This window comes from Mirounga leonina, unplaced genomic scaffold (genome assembly GCF_011800145.1).
Source record: "Mirounga leonina isolate KUSES-001 unplaced genomic scaffold, KU_Mleo_1.0 Mir_173, whole genome shotgun sequence".
Taxonomy (NCBI): domain Eukaryota; kingdom Metazoa; phylum Chordata; class Mammalia; order Carnivora; family Phocidae; genus Mirounga; species Mirounga leonina.
The window spans coordinates 23,059,994-23,078,575 of record NW_023270447.1 but is presented as its reverse complement, the minus strand read 5'-3'; the positions used below and the strand labels follow the sequence as shown (position 1 = coordinate 23,078,575).

The 18,582-nt window shown below is 34.9% G+C and overlaps 1 protein-coding gene across 1 annotated transcript in view; it reads right to left on the bottom strand.

Annotated features, from left to right (window-relative positions):
- Positions 1 to 18,582, bottom strand: part of COL24A1 (collagen type XXIV alpha 1 chain) — a 391,807-nt gene that overhangs the window by 349,382 nt on the left and 23,843 nt on the right. The window contains exon 4 of the mRNA XM_035018127.1: positions 5,127 to 6,478. Coding sequence (XP_034874018.1) covers positions 5,127 to 6,478 — 1,352 coding nt within the window. The remainder of the gene's footprint in view (positions 1 to 5,126; positions 6,479 to 18,582) is intronic.

The following is an 18,582-nucleotide window of genomic DNA, read 5'->3' as shown; positions in this document are numbered from 1 at the left end:
GAACATTAAAGATACTACAGGTATAAAATACCTATCACTATGGCTGATATATAGTAGTTAACCAGTAATCTATAGGGTAATAAATTTTTTAAAAGGTATATGGGCACATCAAGCACTCAACGTAGGTTATAATGTAATTACTAGGGTAATATATACTAAGGCAAATATATTCACTAGACCAAAACTTCTAAAACCTAGTAATGCTTGGCCAATTAATCTTGGAAGCCCTGCATCTAAATTTTCTTTTTTAATTCCTTCACTCACTCATTCATTCACTCATTCGATAAATATTAGTCAGCATCAAGCCCTCCTGCAGCTTACAGTCCAGATAAAAAACACACATTAACAAATAAGCACATAATTATACATTTTAGTTAGTGATATGAAGGAAAAGAACAAGCAAGCAACAGAGAGATTAAAATAGTTAGCGCACCAAATTTATTTGTGGTATCAGAGAAGATTTCTCTGAGGATGTGCTAAGTTAGACTGAAAAAGATGAAAAAGAGAAAAGAGAAGAAAGTTAATCCAGAAAATTGGAAGAAAATGAATGAGGGCATGAGTAAAACAAAGCAAACCAGACAAAAAGCACAGTCTTATTGAGGAATTAAAAGAAAACTCAACTCCGTGAGAGTTGGGAAAGTGGGACAAAATGAGGCTGCAGAGATAAGAAGGAGCCAGATCACATACAACTGCATAGGTTATAATAAAAAGTCTTTCATTTATTCTAAATGCTTTATTCTTCTGTCACTGAAGAATTTAAGTAGCTAAATGATGTGATGTGATTTGTGTTTTTAAAAAGATCACTAGAGAATTTAGGCAGAACATTTTTTAAACTACCCTCCCTCCCTCAAAACCCACTGAAAACAACAAAAAAAAGGCAAAAGAAAAAACATCATCTCCAACAAAACAAGGAAAAGACCACAACCACAAACCACAAAATATGACGATTATCTTCCAAATACTGAGAAATTTTGTGGTAAGGAAAGATGTTGAGAGATGACCAAGAACAAAAAACCTCCTCAGACCTCAAATCTTGGACAGGCTGCAGATATCTAAATGCATATCAATCCTGAAAGTTCATTCCAAAAATCCTTTGATTAACAATGATGAGGTTTAAAGGGAATGAGAAAGCCACAATAGATATGATTAATGACCCAGTGAAGACCCAGCTCCAAACAGCCAAGAGTAAAGAAGGTAGATTTGAAGAGGAAGAACCCATCATTTTTATGATCTGCAACTAAACCTCCTAACCCCAGGAGATTTCTGGTGGTGAGAAGGGATAAAAAACAGGAGCATAAATCATCATATTGGTTCTTAGAGGGCCTGTGAAATAAAGGGCTTTATAACAAATTGTACATGAAAATAAGAGGAGATATATCTCTGGGTAGAGGACAAAATAAATACGATCAGATGGTGTTTAAAGGCAGCCACCTAAATTTGACACTGTGTACCACTCCACCTTACTTCCCTTTGCCTTTCCTGTACTATTCTAAAACAAATAGCGGCCCAGTTAGAGTTCTCTTTATTTTAAAAATGGCTAATAACCAGAAAGAAACCAGCAGGCGACCTATACATACATATCGAGGAGAGGGGGAAGTCTGAGGACAGAAACGTAAATTAAAAGTAGATGAAAATTATTTATCAGAGGAGGAATTACTCCACACAACAGAGAAAAAGTTCAGTCATATAGATGCAAAGAATTTCAAGACGTCATTTTTCTATAAAAAGAGAGCTCAAAAAAGAGTTATAAGAAATAAAAACAACAATGAAGTTAATGAAATGTGAACCAGAAGAGTTTAAGAAAGACATGAAAAGAGCAAAAAAGAAACCATTATGGATGAAAGCCACGCCAGACACAATAAAATCTGATTAAATACAATTGAAAAATCAATAAAGGTATGTGAGTGCAGAATAAGTGAATTCACACAAAATTAATTAGCAAAAAGCAATCACATAGACATGCTTGTAGAGAAGATAATAGTATCTATCATCACAAAGGACATCCAACATATATGTACATTGGGGTGTCCGAAGAAGATAGAAAAATGGAAAAGAAAAATATTTGAGGAAATAAGGGAAGATGTTTCTATAATGAAATAAAAATAATCTTCATATTAAAGGAGTACCAGAAAAAACCTGGTACAGACCTAAATAGGTTTAATGAACTTCAGAGATGATGAAAGAACTGCACAGGTGTATGGTGGAAAAAATCATCACCTACAGGTAGGAAAAATCAGGCTGGCCTCAGAGACTTCACATAGTAACATCTACTTCAAGAAATGGGGCAACAATCCCCACAAAGTTCATCATTTCATCACCATTCACATTTTCATTAGCTTTTAAAAAATCTACCTTTAGTCGTCTACCTTACGCTTAAGTTGGACGCATGAAGTTCAATAGTGACTTTCCTATCAGAAGAGCCAATGCATTTCCTGCACTGTTTTTCAGTACGCATCCTTCTTGACTTCTACGTAGCTTTTGGCGCTGCTGATCAATTTCTTCTCAAAACTCTCTTCTATGTTATACTCTTCTCTCCCATCTGACTGTTCATTCACATTTCTGCTTTTTCTCTGCCATAATCCCAAAGCAAATATTCCCCATGATTTGGCTCTTGACCCTATGCCAAACTCCTTTCCCTGAAAATTATCCAACCCTATAGCTTCAACTATAATATTGATAGGAAGACTCCCAAATCTATATCCTTATCTTGATCTCTCTTTTCCACTTCATTTTCTTTATTTTTCCAACAGCTGACTGAATTTTCAACAGTATCTTCAATGTTCTAACTTAGTTTCCTCTCCTAAAATTGACTTCCTCTCTTAATTACTGATTTTAGTAATGGTATTACCATTCTCTCAATCCACAGACTTAAAAACTTTAGACATCTTTGATTCTCTTCCTTTCTGTTTGGTCCCTAGGTCCAATTAATTTCTTAGTTCTACCAAATCTTTCTTCAAAATATTTCTTAAATCCTACCTTTCCTCTTCATTTTCACTGCTGTCATCCTAGATAATGTCTTAGTCTTGTAACATCAAGATGATAGCAGCAACTTCTTGTCTGTGCTGGGCACTACTAACCTATTAGTATCTCTGCTCAGAAACCTACAAAATTCCCCATGAGAACAAGATAAAGTTAGAACTATCAGTTTGACAATTATAACTCTCCATAACCTGACAACATCTAACTTGGATCTTATATTTGTCCAACATTATTCAGTCTAACATCATGAAAGAGCTGGAGCTTTAGAGGCAGAAAATCTGAATCCAAACCCTGGCTCCATCATTTATTAGCATTGTGGTTATGAGCAAGGAAATTAACTTTTCTGGGCTTCAGTTTCTTCACCTGAAAAATGAGGATAATAATACCAACCTCACCAAATTTTTTAAGATAAGATAATGAATGTAAAGGGTATGGTAGAGCATCTGCCACAAAGTAAAAACTCAGTAAATGATAGCTGTCATGCCACTTTTCCTATATAAAAGACCAATTCCTTTCCCCTATCAAAATCTATCCATTCTTTGAGGCCTAAGTTATTACTAACTTTGTCCACAAAAACCTATTTTGAACAGCTCAGCCTTAAGTGATCTTTCATAGGGATCTCCTCAGAAAATATTTCTCTTATAAACATTTGTACCTCATACCCTTAGTTTGTAAGCTCCTTCTGAAGAGTGACTATGATATATATACTTTGTGTTCTCGTTTTGCCCATAGCAGAAACTAAGTAAATATCTGTTAAATATTATTGCTTCATCTACCAATTTTGAAATGACTATTTTGGGATTTATAGAAGAGCTTAATGCTCATCTCATCATACTGACTTTTTCTGAAGAAAGTAAATGGCTTCCATAACTATTTATTTAATATGACCTGCCCAGTAGCTCAGTTTTATTACTAAGATGTTAATAATTAATTGCTATAGCTGACAAAAGTTTATTTCTCTATAATAATACATTTTTCAGATTTTATTTTAAAACCTTTAAACATTAACTCTAATAAGAATTGTTCAATACCTATCAAATCACTTCAAACAAGAACCACAAAGGAAGCATAAGCTAAGCAGGTGATGTCACCTTCTCCCATTCAATTGCCTCTGGAACCAAACCAATGACTCAAATTTTATTTTCATCAAAGAAAGAAATACTTTAAGATATATTTTAGTCTGCTTGCAATTAGAAAATTATTTTCTAAACACATACAGGTTGATTACTTAAGATATAAAACATAAAAGGCAAAAACATGTTTCTAATGTGATTTTAAATAGATTTAAATAAGTTTTAAATGATTAAGAAATTTTTCAAATGTTCATCTGTAATTGCCCCTACACAAGAATTTCAGAGCTGAAAACATCTGTCTATTATCTCATAGTTTTGTTTATATATTATTAAATAAGTGATTTGGCTGGGTTTTTTCCCATTGAATAGACAAGATGGGCTGTTAGCTATTTTTTTGTATTAGGTAGCTGGAGATTTTATTAATTCATAAATGTAAATGAACTATGTCATTAAAGATTTAATGAGATATGTTATTCTTAATATATACTAAACTATTTCATTTAGAATGATAATACAAGGGTTTTCTTTTTTCCAGTCAATGATTCACTACAAAATTATCTCTATCTAAAATAAATTTTTATACTCTATTTTAATCCACTTGATATTATTTAAAGTGGATAAATCCACTTTAAACACAAAGATGTGTTTAATGATTATCAATTAATTTAATTGATGTATTTAATGTATTTTTCTTTAGTGTACTACAACTTTCATATTCTTCTCTTAACATGATTATGTATTAAGTCTATAGTTTTTCTATAAAGAATGCTGATATATATTTAGCAGTTGAATTCCTGGTTGAATTTCAACTGGACAAGAAAAACATAGCTTACTCATCACTTTACCAGAATTAAGTAATCTTTCAGTCTGCCAATAAAAACAGCAACAAAAATACAACATTTGAGCCAGGGTTGCATTCTGGTTGGATGTATTATAATAACGACAAATTCACTCACTATAGCCAGGATATATTTCTGAAACAGATCCAATCTGTTCTGTATTGTTCAGTCTAGAGATTTCTTTTTGATAAGTTAATACATTAAGACAGATTTAAAAAAAAAAAAAACAACTTACGGGAGGTCCAGTGTCCCCTTTTGGCCCTCTTAGAGTCTCCATTTCAAGCATTGTATTAAGATCCTCATAATAATAATAATAATCATAAAGTTCAGTCTCATAGGTACTTTCGATGGGGTAGGTAGCGTCAGGATCAAATTCACCTTCTGTCCTCAGGTCAAGGTGATTGTCCACAGCCGGCTCATCTGTCACTCTGTATAAGGTTGTGTTTAAAATCTGGTGTAGTTCCATGAGTTCATTAGTGTGTAGATTTGCTGTGATAGCCTTCTTGAGATTAGTAATTGTTTCTTGTTTCATATGTGGAAGAACAGATGATATCTTCTTAAATGGTGACAAACCAGTTACTCTATCATTATGCTGTGTGATATTGTCAGACACATTTGGGAGAGAACTAAATTTCTCCTTGCTATTTGTTCTCGCCTTATTGAGATGATGGGTCACTGACAGGCTTAAATTTGTCTGAGTATGTTCCTCAGTGATCATTTCTTTGGCCCGAATTCCATGGTTTACAAGATCCACAGCAGAGACATTGCTTGAATGAAGAGAGGTTGACTGAGATTTTGATATCTGGTGTCCTTGTTGTTTACGGACTGTGGCAGAATCGTTATTTACGATATTTGGGATGCTTTTGCCTTTGGTAAATGTGTCCTCTGGCAGCAATTTTTCACCAAATTGTTTGGGCAAAGGAGAGTTTTCCAGTATCTCAGCTGGTACGATGGTTGTATGAAGAAGGCTTATCTCAGGGCGACAACGCTGCTTCACATATTTGCAATAATCTGCAGATGCTTCTGCAGAAGGAATAATATCCAACTGACATACTATTCCTTCAAAATGTACAGAATTATTATTCATACTTCCTAAGGTAAACACACTGTTAGAATCAAAAGTCTGAACTTCCAAAAGAGTCTCTCTGCTAAAATATTTCTTTCCACACTCAACAAACATTGAGACAACTTGGTTTCTAATAGTAATAGCAAATGAGTGCCATCGCTCATTGTGAAAACTGTAGTTGAAAAATACAGACTGCTTTCCTCCAAGGTATACTACTAATTTTTTAGGTAATAATTGCACTCCTAATTGCAGTCTATTTTTATTTCTAATGCTGAAGAGAAATGCATTGTTTACTCTATGTGACTGCAACCCAATTAATATTGTAAATGGCTGTTCTAAGTTGACTGGTAAAATTTTCAAGAGAGGTGACTCAATGTAAGCATCATTTGTTAAAATGACACCTGATTCTGTTAAATGGAACCCCTGAGGTAATGGTGTAGGTGATGACGGTACAGCAGTCACTGATGATGAATGTCTTACATCTTTGCCTCCAAGGCCTAGCTGATGAAGAATATCTATGCCTGGGAATTAAAAAGAGAGAGAGAAAGAGAAAGAATCTTACTCGTATGCATTCATGTGTTCATATAAATGTTTGAATATGAGAACATATTCCTTGTCTGTATCAACAGTAATCCCTAAAATAAGCGTGCTTTATCAATTTCCAGGTAATGAAAGATAAGGAGAGGAAGAGTAAAATGTTATACTCATAATTTGAAACACACACATTCATACAAACATAGCCATGCGAGTGTGCATGCACGCACATGCACGCACACGCACACACACTAATATCCCTAAACCCAAAATTCAATAAATGTTCCCTCATTTTTCCTGATCAATTAGGAATCTTATTTGTTACTCCAATGAATACTACTTAATTTAAAACTTAAAATTTTAAGACCTCTATGTTAAAGAGGAACAGGGGACACAGTTACCAAAAAAAATTTATAACTTGGAAATCATTTCATAAATTAAGTTCACATAATCTTTAAACTATAGTTTTTCAGGCTATTTTCCCTTGTGGCCTTCTGGGAATTTACAAGTTATATAAAAGTTTTCCCTATGCCTAATACCTTAAGTTTGCTACACATAGAGTATTCAGTCACCTTGATATCTCCTAGACAGGAGAACCTTAATTCCTATTGTTGATGATCACATACTTTTTCTTTCCATTCCAAGTTTCTCTCGCTTCCATTATTTTCTCAGTCCTCCACAGTAATTTTTATCCAAACAATTTTTAGACTCTTTTTCAATAATTATTATATAATATAGGTTTTATGTAATACAAAATTTTATAAAATTATGGCCTTTCCTGGTTTATTTTTATTGTGGTGTTACTAATAGTGTACTGTGTCTCTCCTTTATCCAGTTATAAACTCTTAGAAGACAGATTCTATGTGTCTGATTCATTATTGGATATCTACTATTCTTGCCTTGCAAATAGTTCTACAATTTCTAGATTAATGAATATGCCCCACGAGGATCTTATCAGATGCCACATTTATCTCTGAGTCTTATAAAATAAAATACAATTTGTAAAGAATGATGATGATTTGTAAAGAATGATGATAATTTCTTAGAGATATAGAACAGTTTCATCAGCCATATGATCTTTATGATTTTGGAGGTTATAAACCTCCCACCTGTATCTTTATACATATATAATCATTTCCAATAAGAAATGTCAAAGAATATTAATTCATTAACTGTGATAACAGAAAAAAATAAACATTTTTGAAGATTAGCCAAAAAAACTGTGAATCATCTTAGTTTTTCTTTTTATAAAAAATTAGTAGATATTTGGGGCGCCTGGGTGGCTCAGATGGTTAAGCGTCTGCCTTCAGCTCAGGTCATGATCCCAGGGTCCTGGGATTGAGTCCCACATCGGGCTCCCTGCTCCTTGGGAGCCTGCTTCTCCCTCTGCCTCTCTCTCTCTCTCTGTCTCTCATGAATAAATAAATAAAATATTAAAAAAAAAATTAGTAGATATTTGATGTTCATGTTTATTACAAATAGCAAACATAATGGCAAATATAACTCATGCATTATCTAGCAATACAATTAAAATGTTTTCTCAGCAGAGAACTTTACAAAATACTCAAGTGTTTTAAGGTTATAACAATCATTATATTTATAAAGTAGTTGTAGTTTTATAATAGTTTTAAAAGTTATAAATGTTTGTATCTAAGACACAGTATGACAGCAACTCAATCTTTTCCACCAAAACATTACTAACAGCAGTTTAGAATTATATATGTCTCCAGGAGTTTGGAGGAATATTTTAAGGAGGCCCCATAAAAACACAAAAAATATCTTGACTTCTCATATTTTATAATTATAATTTAGGAAACACTTTAATTTTACTCTATAATATGGCTATTTTTTTAATATAAAACATAAATTACAAGTTAAATCAGTTAACTATCCCTATCCCCAGTCTTCATGGAAAATTTATACTTCTGAAACATGTCTGCTTAGTCTGATTTTGGGTACTCTTGACCAATATATCTGCCTCTGTGGGTGTGCATATCTCAATCTGAGAAGTAAACTATGTTAGAAACACTACTCCTATAAAAATCACAATGCTTAAAATATAATCATATATTATGTGAAAGTTATCATTCTAAGGGTGCCTGGGTGGCTCAGTTGGTTAAGTGACTGCCTTCGGCTCAGGTCATGATCCTGGAGTCCCGGGATTGAGTTCCACATCAGGCTCCCTGCTCAGCAGGGAGTCTGCTTCTCCCTCTGACCCTCCTCCGTCTCGTGCTCTCTCTCATTCTCTCTCTCGCAAAAAAAAAAAAAAAAGAAAAAAAAAAAAGAAAGTTATCATTCTAAGATGCCAGATAGGCTATCTTTACACAAAGGAAGTGCCACATTTATGTGGTATGATAACAAGAGCTGCTCCTTGCCCAAAGAAAACTTCTCCTTGCATTTAACAATAACCCCTGATATCTAGTACCTCAGATTTCCAATGCTATTAAAGGAAATATTCCTGGAAAGAGTATTATTTGAAAACTTCATTACATATATGTATGTGTGTTTAATATTTCATATATATTTTTCCTTTAATTCTATTTTATTTGAGTTTTTATAACAAATAGCTGAGATTAAGGAAAAAATGGCTTTTGAGAATTTGCTATTCAGTAAGTGTCTTGTTATTGAACCATCCTTGCATTCCTGAAATAAAATCTACTTGATGGTTATATATTATTCTTTTGATACCTTGCTGGGTTCTTGAAAAATAATGTATGTAGAACCATCACATCAATATTTATAAGTTAAGACTGGTCTGTGTTTTTTCTCTTATTGTACTATCTTTATCAGACTATAATATTGATTCATTATTTTCTATGGCCTAATTTAAATTGAATTTATTAGGCTATGTTTTAAAAACATAAAGTACAAATTAGATACCATTTTCTCATCACAATGCTAACAAGTTACATTTTAATAACAAAATTAGAAAACAAAAAAATAAACAAAACCCTTTAACTGGAAAATGTAAAGGTTTTCTCCTAAATCATTTGGATCAATGGGAAAATACAAATAAAAATTACATGGTTTTTAGAAAACAACAAAAATGAAAATACTGCAGATCAAAATCTATGGGATACAGCTCTAGAATTATCTTTTAGAAAAAAAGATTTATATTTTTATTCTGTTACCTTTAAAATTATAAATTTACACAATGTCCCTAGTCCTCTTTATTTAGACATATCTATTATTTCTTTCCTATGAACAGTGTTTCCTTTTTCTTTTTCTTCCTCCTCCCCTTTACCTTACCATCTAATATTAGCCAATAGAATTAGCATTCTTAGCATTTACCTTTTTATTATTAAATATCCTGATAGTATTTTTTTATTTGCTTTATCAGCTTTGGATAATATTAATTCCCAGCTTCTACATATGAGCCAGTCAGCAAACTTAATATACCTCCTGTCTTTTTTCCCTCTTCCCCTCCCATTTGTCAGTGATTGTACCATTCCTACATTAATTCATATGGTAACTTATATGCAGTTCTGTTCCCACATTTTCTTCTGATAAATATAGCCAGTCTTTTCAGTCATTTTCTCAGTTATTTATTTTTAATGAAGTTATCCTCTATTAGTCTCCTCAAGAAGCATTCATGGGAAATTTTCCTGGATGTTTGACTTTAGAATTGTTTGTTGTTATCCTTGTATCTTAAATATCATTGGATATAAAATTCTTTGCTGATACTTTCTTTCCTTAAATATCTTATAGATATGATTCCACTATCTTTAGGTGTGGAATGTTAGGATAGAAAAATCTGAAGTCAGCTAATTTTATTTCTCCCCTAAGTGACTCAATTTTTTTGTTACCAACATGCCCCAAAGAGAAGTTCTTTATCTTTGAAGTGAAGTGCATGCAGATTTTATTAGGATATGGCTTCATATTGACCCTTCTGGATAAATATTTCCAGGCATAGAGTATGCCCATTTGTTGTATAGATCCAAGTTTTGTTGTTGTTGTTTACTTCAGCAAAGTTTTCATTAATTATATCCTTGAATATTTGTTCTATTTTATAGTGTTGGTTTTCTTCTTCAAAAATTCCTATTATAAGTATGTTTAATCTCCATTGCTATCTTCTATGTCTATCATTTCTCTGCAATCCTTTAAAATATGTTCTTTATCTTCAGTTCTGTTATTTTCTCACTTCTGTCTTTACAGTGTTTCCTATAATATCTAATCTCTCTTTGTGCTCCTTCCAATCTCATCTTGATTTATATTATAAAGGTTTTTTCCTACTACATCTTTTCTGAGTTCTACAAGCTCACAATTCATATCCTTTTAACGTCTTGCCATATCTTCCTTCTCTTGAGTTCTTACATTTCTGTTTTATGATCTTCCTTCATAGAGGTGGTTTTTTTTTTCCTTATGTATGCATTCTCATTTTGCTGCTTTCCCCTATATTTTCCTTACTGTACCTTTCTATTTATGCTGTGCCAGTTGCTTTTAGTTACTTATTATTTCATAGCCCAACAATTTATAAAAGGATGCTGAGGGAGAAGACAGAGGGCCATGCCTTCCAAATCTCAAAACCCAAAGGCTGTTTCAGCATTACCGGCATTCCTTCTCAAATGGCTTTTTGATATAGCCTCACCTTCTTCTCTAAATCAAACCTATCTAGCAGAACTTCTACAGCCAGCCCAGCTGGCAACACCTTAGTCTCCTTCCCCTATATCTCCTTTTATTGGTATATGCTTCAGAATGAATCCTTCACCTTACAAAGTAGGTTTGTGCATGTTCTGAGATCTGTCCCCACTGAGCCATCTAGCTATTATCTGTACTTCTTTCTTGTACTTGCTCCTGGGCAGCTTCTGTCCTCCCCAGATCCTGTAGCACTTGTTTTGTACAAGGGCTCAAAGTTAAGTACTTCAGGGTATGCTCCTCATCTTTGAGAAGTGTGTGGTTATGCTGGCACTTATATGCTTTTCTCAGCGTATTTTGAGAGTTCACAGATTTTATCAGTCCCCTAGTTTTGCTGAAAATGGAGTTTTCAAGGTTATTTATTATTTCATTCATCTTTTCTTTTCATATGATATCCAGAAATGGAAGTGGGAAGATAATATCTCATGGTTTCATGTTTATACTTAAAATCTATACCTATTTCACAGATGAAGAATCTGAGGCCCAGAGAGATTACATAACCTAGTCAAGTCATATAGCTGATAAATAGTAGAAATGGATCCAATCAGTCCAATCAGTATAGCTTCAAAGTCTCTAATCTTTGCCCCACCACACTGCCTCACAGCCACTCTATGCTCCACATCGCCTCACATATCCCTTGGCAAGCCTCGTGAATCAATCATAGTTATTTCTTCCCACAGAATCTCACAGTGGGAATACTGTCTAGGTAGCCACCAGAGTTGGTATCTGAGTGGATATCTAAATGTTAATCCAGTTATAAACTTTCAAATCTTAGTGTGAATATGTTTAGCAAATGCTTTGAGCAGATATTGATAAGAGAACAGAGAATTCTTAAGGAAAAAAGGTATAGATGAGAGGGAGTGGGGAGAACAGGAGAAAGAAAGTCTCCTATCAGAGGACAGACTCTTTATTGTTAATTTAGGTTTGACCCTGGATATCACCAAACCGCAATTTGGAAGTTAAATCTAGATCATTGGTTATGTGGGAAACAAAGGCAGAAGAGAAATTTTTAATTTTCCTTACTACCTACGGCCCATTGACAAGTCCTTGAAACAGGCAGAGTGACATTCCTCTAGGGACTCAACTGCCTCAATGTTAATACTTAGCTAAGGGTAAAAAGCAACGTTAGCCCAACCCCCAGGATCCTGTAAGTCTACTTTAACATGTAAAAATTCCTTTAGAAATTTCCTTTATCTCTAAACCCCCCAAGATATCTGTTGGCAATCTTCCCCCAAGCATATGGCCTACCGACATATATATCTGAAAAGTCTCATGACTAAGGTTTTATTAGATGGTAATAAATGACTTTCCCAACAATAGCTAGCTCCCTCAAGGTCCTGGAAACCTTGCTTCTAAAATTCCTTAGAGACTTACACTATCCCTAACCCCCTCCCAACTTGAAAGTATATAATGGGCCACTCCTCATGACCCCATGGCAGCTCTTTCTGCCCACAGGTCCTGTCCCCATGCTTTCATAAAACCACCTTTTTGCACAAAAGACATCTCAAGAATTCTTTCTTGGCTGTTGGCTTCGAACCCCAATATCTTTTCCTATATCAATTGGTACTGATGAATACAGCAAGAAAAAACTTAGTTGTCTATAGCAAGTTACTTGTTTCATGAGTGGCCCTAACCACAAAATCAATCCAATTTGTGTCACTTAGGAAATCAGTTACTATTTAAAGAATACTGATTACCAACTAGGCACTTCATTAAGTGCTTTGCATTTTTTTTCATTAAGAAAGCTTTTTCCTTTAGAAATTTTTTTCTAAATAATTTTTTTATTTGAGTATAGTTGGCACACAATGTTACATTAGTTTCAAGTGTGCAACATAGTTATTCAACAAATCTATATGTTATGCTATGCTCACCATAGCATAAGTGTAGCTCCCATCTGTCCCCATACAATGCTATTATAATACCATTGACTATATTCCCTGTGCTGTACCTTTCATCCCCATGACTTCATTCCATAACTGGAAGTCTGTATCTCATACTCCCCTTCATCCATTTTGCACATCCCCCAAGCCCCCTTCCCTCTGGCAACCATCAACTTGTTCTCTGATTTATAGCTCTAATTCTGCTTTTTGTTTGTTTATTCGTTTGTTTTGTTTTTCAGATTCACATGTGAGTGAAATCATATGGTATTTGTCTTTCTCAGTCTGATTTATTTCTCTTGTTCTTTGCATTTTTTAAAGAATAAAAATAATAGCAGAATTCATTAGTTCTATGTACCAAGCACTGTTCTCACAACTTTATTAAGCCACATAATGCTCACAATAACCCTATGAGGTAGGTACTATGGCTAACTCTATCTGACAGTCATAAAAACTAAGTCACAGAGAATTTGAATAACTTTCCCAAGGTCACCCTAGTAGGAAGTGTAGAGGCAGAATCTGAAAGCAGGCAGACCCCTGACTCAATCTCTCAGCATGGCCACTTTTAGGAATGCAATATGTCACCTAACAGCAGAGCTGATTTTATCTTTCACCTATTTGCTTCTTAAACAGAGAATAAATCATGGTGTCACCAAGACAACGGGCTTTGCTCTGTTTACTGTAAACACCAAGCCTAATGACTTTACCCAAAACATGATTTCAATAACCACATATGCTGACTCACAAACCTCTCTTCTGGACTTGCATATCCAATTTCCTACTGAATTTATGCAGTAGAGATTAGATGTCCTGCCAGCACTTCTAACTCAATATATTTTCCACCACATTTGTTCCTCTTACTTTAATGCATCTCTTAGTGAAGAACCCCACTACAAAACCACCAGCCAGAGTGATATTTTTATAATGTCAATTATATCATGCCAATCTCCTGAACAAAATCCTCCCATGGCTTCCTGTTACAGTAAAAATACAATCCAACTCTTTACATGGTGTAGGAAACCTATGTGGTCAGCTCCCTTCTTTCCTCTCTTATCTCATCTCTTTTCATTTCATCCCACCTTACTTTGCACCAGCCACACCAGTCTTTTCTTATTCCTTCAAACCACTAAACTCATTTTGAATTCATGGCATTTGCACTTATTGTTCTTTCTGCTTAGAATGCTCTAAACCTTTCATTCATTCAGATCTAGGCTCAAATGTGACCTCTTCAGAGAGGCCTGCCCTGACAACAATGCCTAAAATATAAAATTGTCTTCCTCCTTGCCCCAGTGACTCTCCAACATCTTACTATGCTTTTTTTTTTTTCCTCACAGGACAGAAAATTTAGGGGGCAATATATATAAATATATCATATATCATATATATCACATTTTATATATGTGTGTGTGTGTGTGTGTGTGTATACACACAGACTTGCCTATTGCTTTTCTCCCCATTTGAAATGTAAATCTATGACGGTACTTCATCTTGTTTTACTGTTACATTCCAACATATAGAATAATGACTAAAACAAAGTAGGTCCAAAATATTGCTTGAATGAATGAATGAATCAATACAGCCATCTAACCCAAAAACCTGGTAATCACCTTTAATACTTCCTTTCCACCCATTCTCCATAGCTATTCAGTCACCAAGTCCAACACAAACTTTAGTTAAGCTCTCTTTATCCTTAGATTATTACCTTAGTCTCCTAATAGATTTCTCTGCCTCTTTTAAGACACCCTTATCCAATCTGTCATCCACACTGCTGCCAGAGAAACCTTTCTCTCTTTGTACAGAACAAAATGAACATTTAGTTCATGACACTGCTTCCTATAACACATCAGTGGTTCTCAAAGCTTTTAGTGTAAAACTGAAACTTCTTTTTTTTAAAGATTCTATTTATTTATTTGAGAGAGAGAATGAGATAGAGAGAGCATGGGGGGGGGTCAGAGGGAGAAGCAGACTCCCTGCTGAGCAGGGAGCCCGATGCAGAACTTGATCCCAGGACTCCAGAATCATGACCTGAGCCAAAGGCAGTCCCCCAACTAACTGAACCACCCAGGCGCCCAAACTGAAACTTCTTATTTTAGCCCTCAGGCCCTTAGTGATCTAACCCCTGCCTACATTTCCAGTCTCATATCTCATGCCTTCCTAATGAGCTTTCCCCTTTTTAATTTATGCTAAACATCAAAGGTGATCAAACCCAAAAGACCAGAACAGGAAGATTTAGAATGTAGGGAAAAAAGGATCACTCTCCGCAAAAGAATACACTAGAAATAAAAAAGAACCATTAAACAAGGAATGAAGTATCCATGCTCTTTCAGCCTTATGGATGTCCTGTTTAAAAAAAATATTTTTATCATTTTTCATGCCCTCACTCTTTCATTGAAAGATTATGACTTTATTTTAAAATAATTTTTGTGTTAAGATATTCCATGGAACTGTGTATGTCTGTGACACCGTTGATGAGGTTGAGCAGATTAGCATATTTAAGATTATCCTTATAATTGTGAGTGGTAATGGTGGCCTTATTGCAAACTGTCAGATTATGCAAGTGAATCATTGGGACCCCCTGTCTTGATTTCATTTTCCCCAGCCCTTCTTTTCCACCCTTTCCACTATGGCACCCAAAGTCCACTACTTGTGTAGTAAAAAATTTAACCTTGCCCAAAGAGCAGTCAGATGTTTGTCCTCAGCTCCTAGGAGGCACTCTCTAAGCCCTTGAATATCTTGCTTGATAAAAATATCTTTGTTTATCTGAGGGTTGTGGACCACACCAGACAGTCCAACAATGTGATTTATGGTAAGGGCTTTGGTCATGTGGTATCTGTTCAACCTCAAGAGGGACTGGAAACTGAGGTCAGCTACATGGGCAGTCCACTGTCTATGTGACAGAGCCCCAGTAAAGACTCTGGACATGAGGGCCCAGGTGAGTTTCACCAGTTGGCAATAATCTGTGCATACTGTCACATATTGTGTGAGAGCTGGCACTGACTCCTGGGAGAGGACCACTGGAAGCTCCATAGGTGGGACTTTCCTAGACCCTAACCCATGTGTCTCTTCTGTGGGCTGACTTCAATCCATATTCTTTCGCTGTAATAAACTGTAACTGTGAGTATAACAAATTTCACTGGGTTCTATAAATCCTTCTAAAGCATTACTGTAACTGAAGGTTGTCTTGGGGACCCTCAAACTTGCAGTTGGTGTCAGAAGTAAGCTTGGTCTTGCTGACTGCCCCCTAGTTTACACTAGCCCTTACACATTTCCTTCAGTGGTATCTGCTCACTCCATGGCATTCTCCACTCTCAAGTTTTTTTCTTTTCTTTTTCTTAAATTTCTTGCTATATCAAAATGTATCTGTGTTTAAAAAAAAAACTTGTATAGTAAGCACCGCTGATACTATTATCACTAGTTAGAAGAAAAGAAAGGGGGAGAGAGGGAAGAAGAGAGGAAAATGGGAAGAGAGATAGAAAGTGGGGAGAGGAAGGAAGAATAGGAAAGGGGAGAGAAAAAGGAAAAACTGAGTCTCAGCCAATGATAAAATTATAACTCATTTCCTAATATTTGACTTTAAATCCAGTGGCTGTATAATTAACTCTATGGTGCCTAAAGAAATAGATATGGGAGAGCCAATTGTTATACTTGTTTTACAAGTTTTATAAGCACTTCTTTTTATAAGAGAGCCAAGGAAACGTTGTAGCTGTCAATATTCAACAATATTCTATCATAAATTGGAGGAACAATAGTAATATTATGTTTGCCCCTCAAAAATGTAAGGATTCTTACATTTCTTAGTATGTGGTAGCATGAAAGATTTAAAAGTTGTCAACTTTTAGATAAAAGGTAAAGAGTAATATCACTTAACAGAGTACAGTGTTAACTCATTAAATAACTAAATTAATATAATATAGCACTTAATAAATTCTCAGTTTAAAATTTTTATATATCTGGGTCAGCAAAATCTCCAAGCTATATTCTCTTTAGTTTGCAGAAATGAAAGAATTGAATGATTGTTTAAAAGAAAATCACAAAGGGGCACCTGGGTGGCTCAGTCAGTTAAGCATCTGCCTTCAGCTCAGGTCATGATCCTGGAGTCCCAGGACGGAGCCCTGCATCAGGCTCCCCACTCAGCGGGGAGTCTGCTTTTTCCTCTGACCCTCCCCCCTCTCATGCTTTCTCTCTCTAACTCTCTCTCTCTCTCAAATAAATAAAATCTTTTTTATTTTATTTTTTATTTTAACACAAGCAGGGGGAGTGGGAGAGGGAGAAGCAGGCTTCCCGCGGAGCAGGGAGCCCAATGCGGGGCTCGATCCCAGGACCCTGGGACCATGACCTGAGCCGAAGGCAGGCGCTTAATGACTGAGCCACCCAGGCGCCCCTAAAATCTTTTTAAAAAAATAAATAAAATCACAAAGTTGTAAATAAGAAAAATAACATAAGCCTTAATATATTTTCTTTGCCCATTTACCCAAATTGATTAAATTAACCAGATAATTGTCCAATAACCACTTTCTATTGTTCTATATAGTCTCAGCCAAATAGTTAGTGCTAGAATCAAGACTCAAATACAAGCTGCCTAGCTTCCAGCTCACTGAATTAAGGAACTAAAGGAAGTTGCTTAAATTCAACTATTTTAGTTTATTTCAGTTTTTCAATATTATGAGCATATGGGAAAAAAGAGGGATCTTGAGTATTCTTTTTTCCTAAAAAAAAAAAAATTATTGTGTCTTCATCATATAACAGGCATGCACTAAACACTTGACATGTATTCTCTCATTTTACCCATACAACAACCCTATGTAGTAAGAACTATTGTTATCTTTACTTTGGAGTTGCTGAAAATGAAGCTCAGAGTGTTTAAGGGACGTGCTCCTGATCACATAGCTAGCACGTACTGGAACCTGGCTTCTAGCTCTAGAACACCTGTGCTTTATTGAGCACCACTGTCACACTGGGTATGTGTGACTTGAAAGTACTCCTACTGTAAATAACACATCTATTATGGATAAAGAGATAAAAGCAAACTTATTCAGAAAATGGGAAATGAAGCTTTATCCTGTGTAAAGATTTTGGTTAAGTGTCCATAAGGGGTTTCGGCAGAAAATCCTTAGAGTAACTGCAGCTAGAATGAGCTGATTCTCTGTTAATAATAAACACATTTTGGATTCATTTCCACAGGAAATACTCTTTTTGGAAATAGTATTCTACACACAGATTTCTATACATGTGGTTTTCATACTTAGGGATCATGAGCCTGAGAATGCTGTGCATGTTGAGGATTAGCTACATGTCGTGCATGTTGTACGTTATCCTGTAGAGGTACTGCAGCTAGGTCCATCTCTGGCAGCCAGCCCACCAACATAGACTGAGTAATAAGGAAAGCAGACCTTGTCAGATAAGAAAAGGGATCTGTCTCTGCCAAATACTCAGAAAGCTCAGCCTTAAATAAATTTTCCTTGAAACAGAATCATGTATTCAATAGGTTATACCTAAAACTTGATTATAAAACAAATGCAAAATTTAAAGATTTTTATTTATTTATTTATTTATTTATTTATTTATTTATTTATTTATTT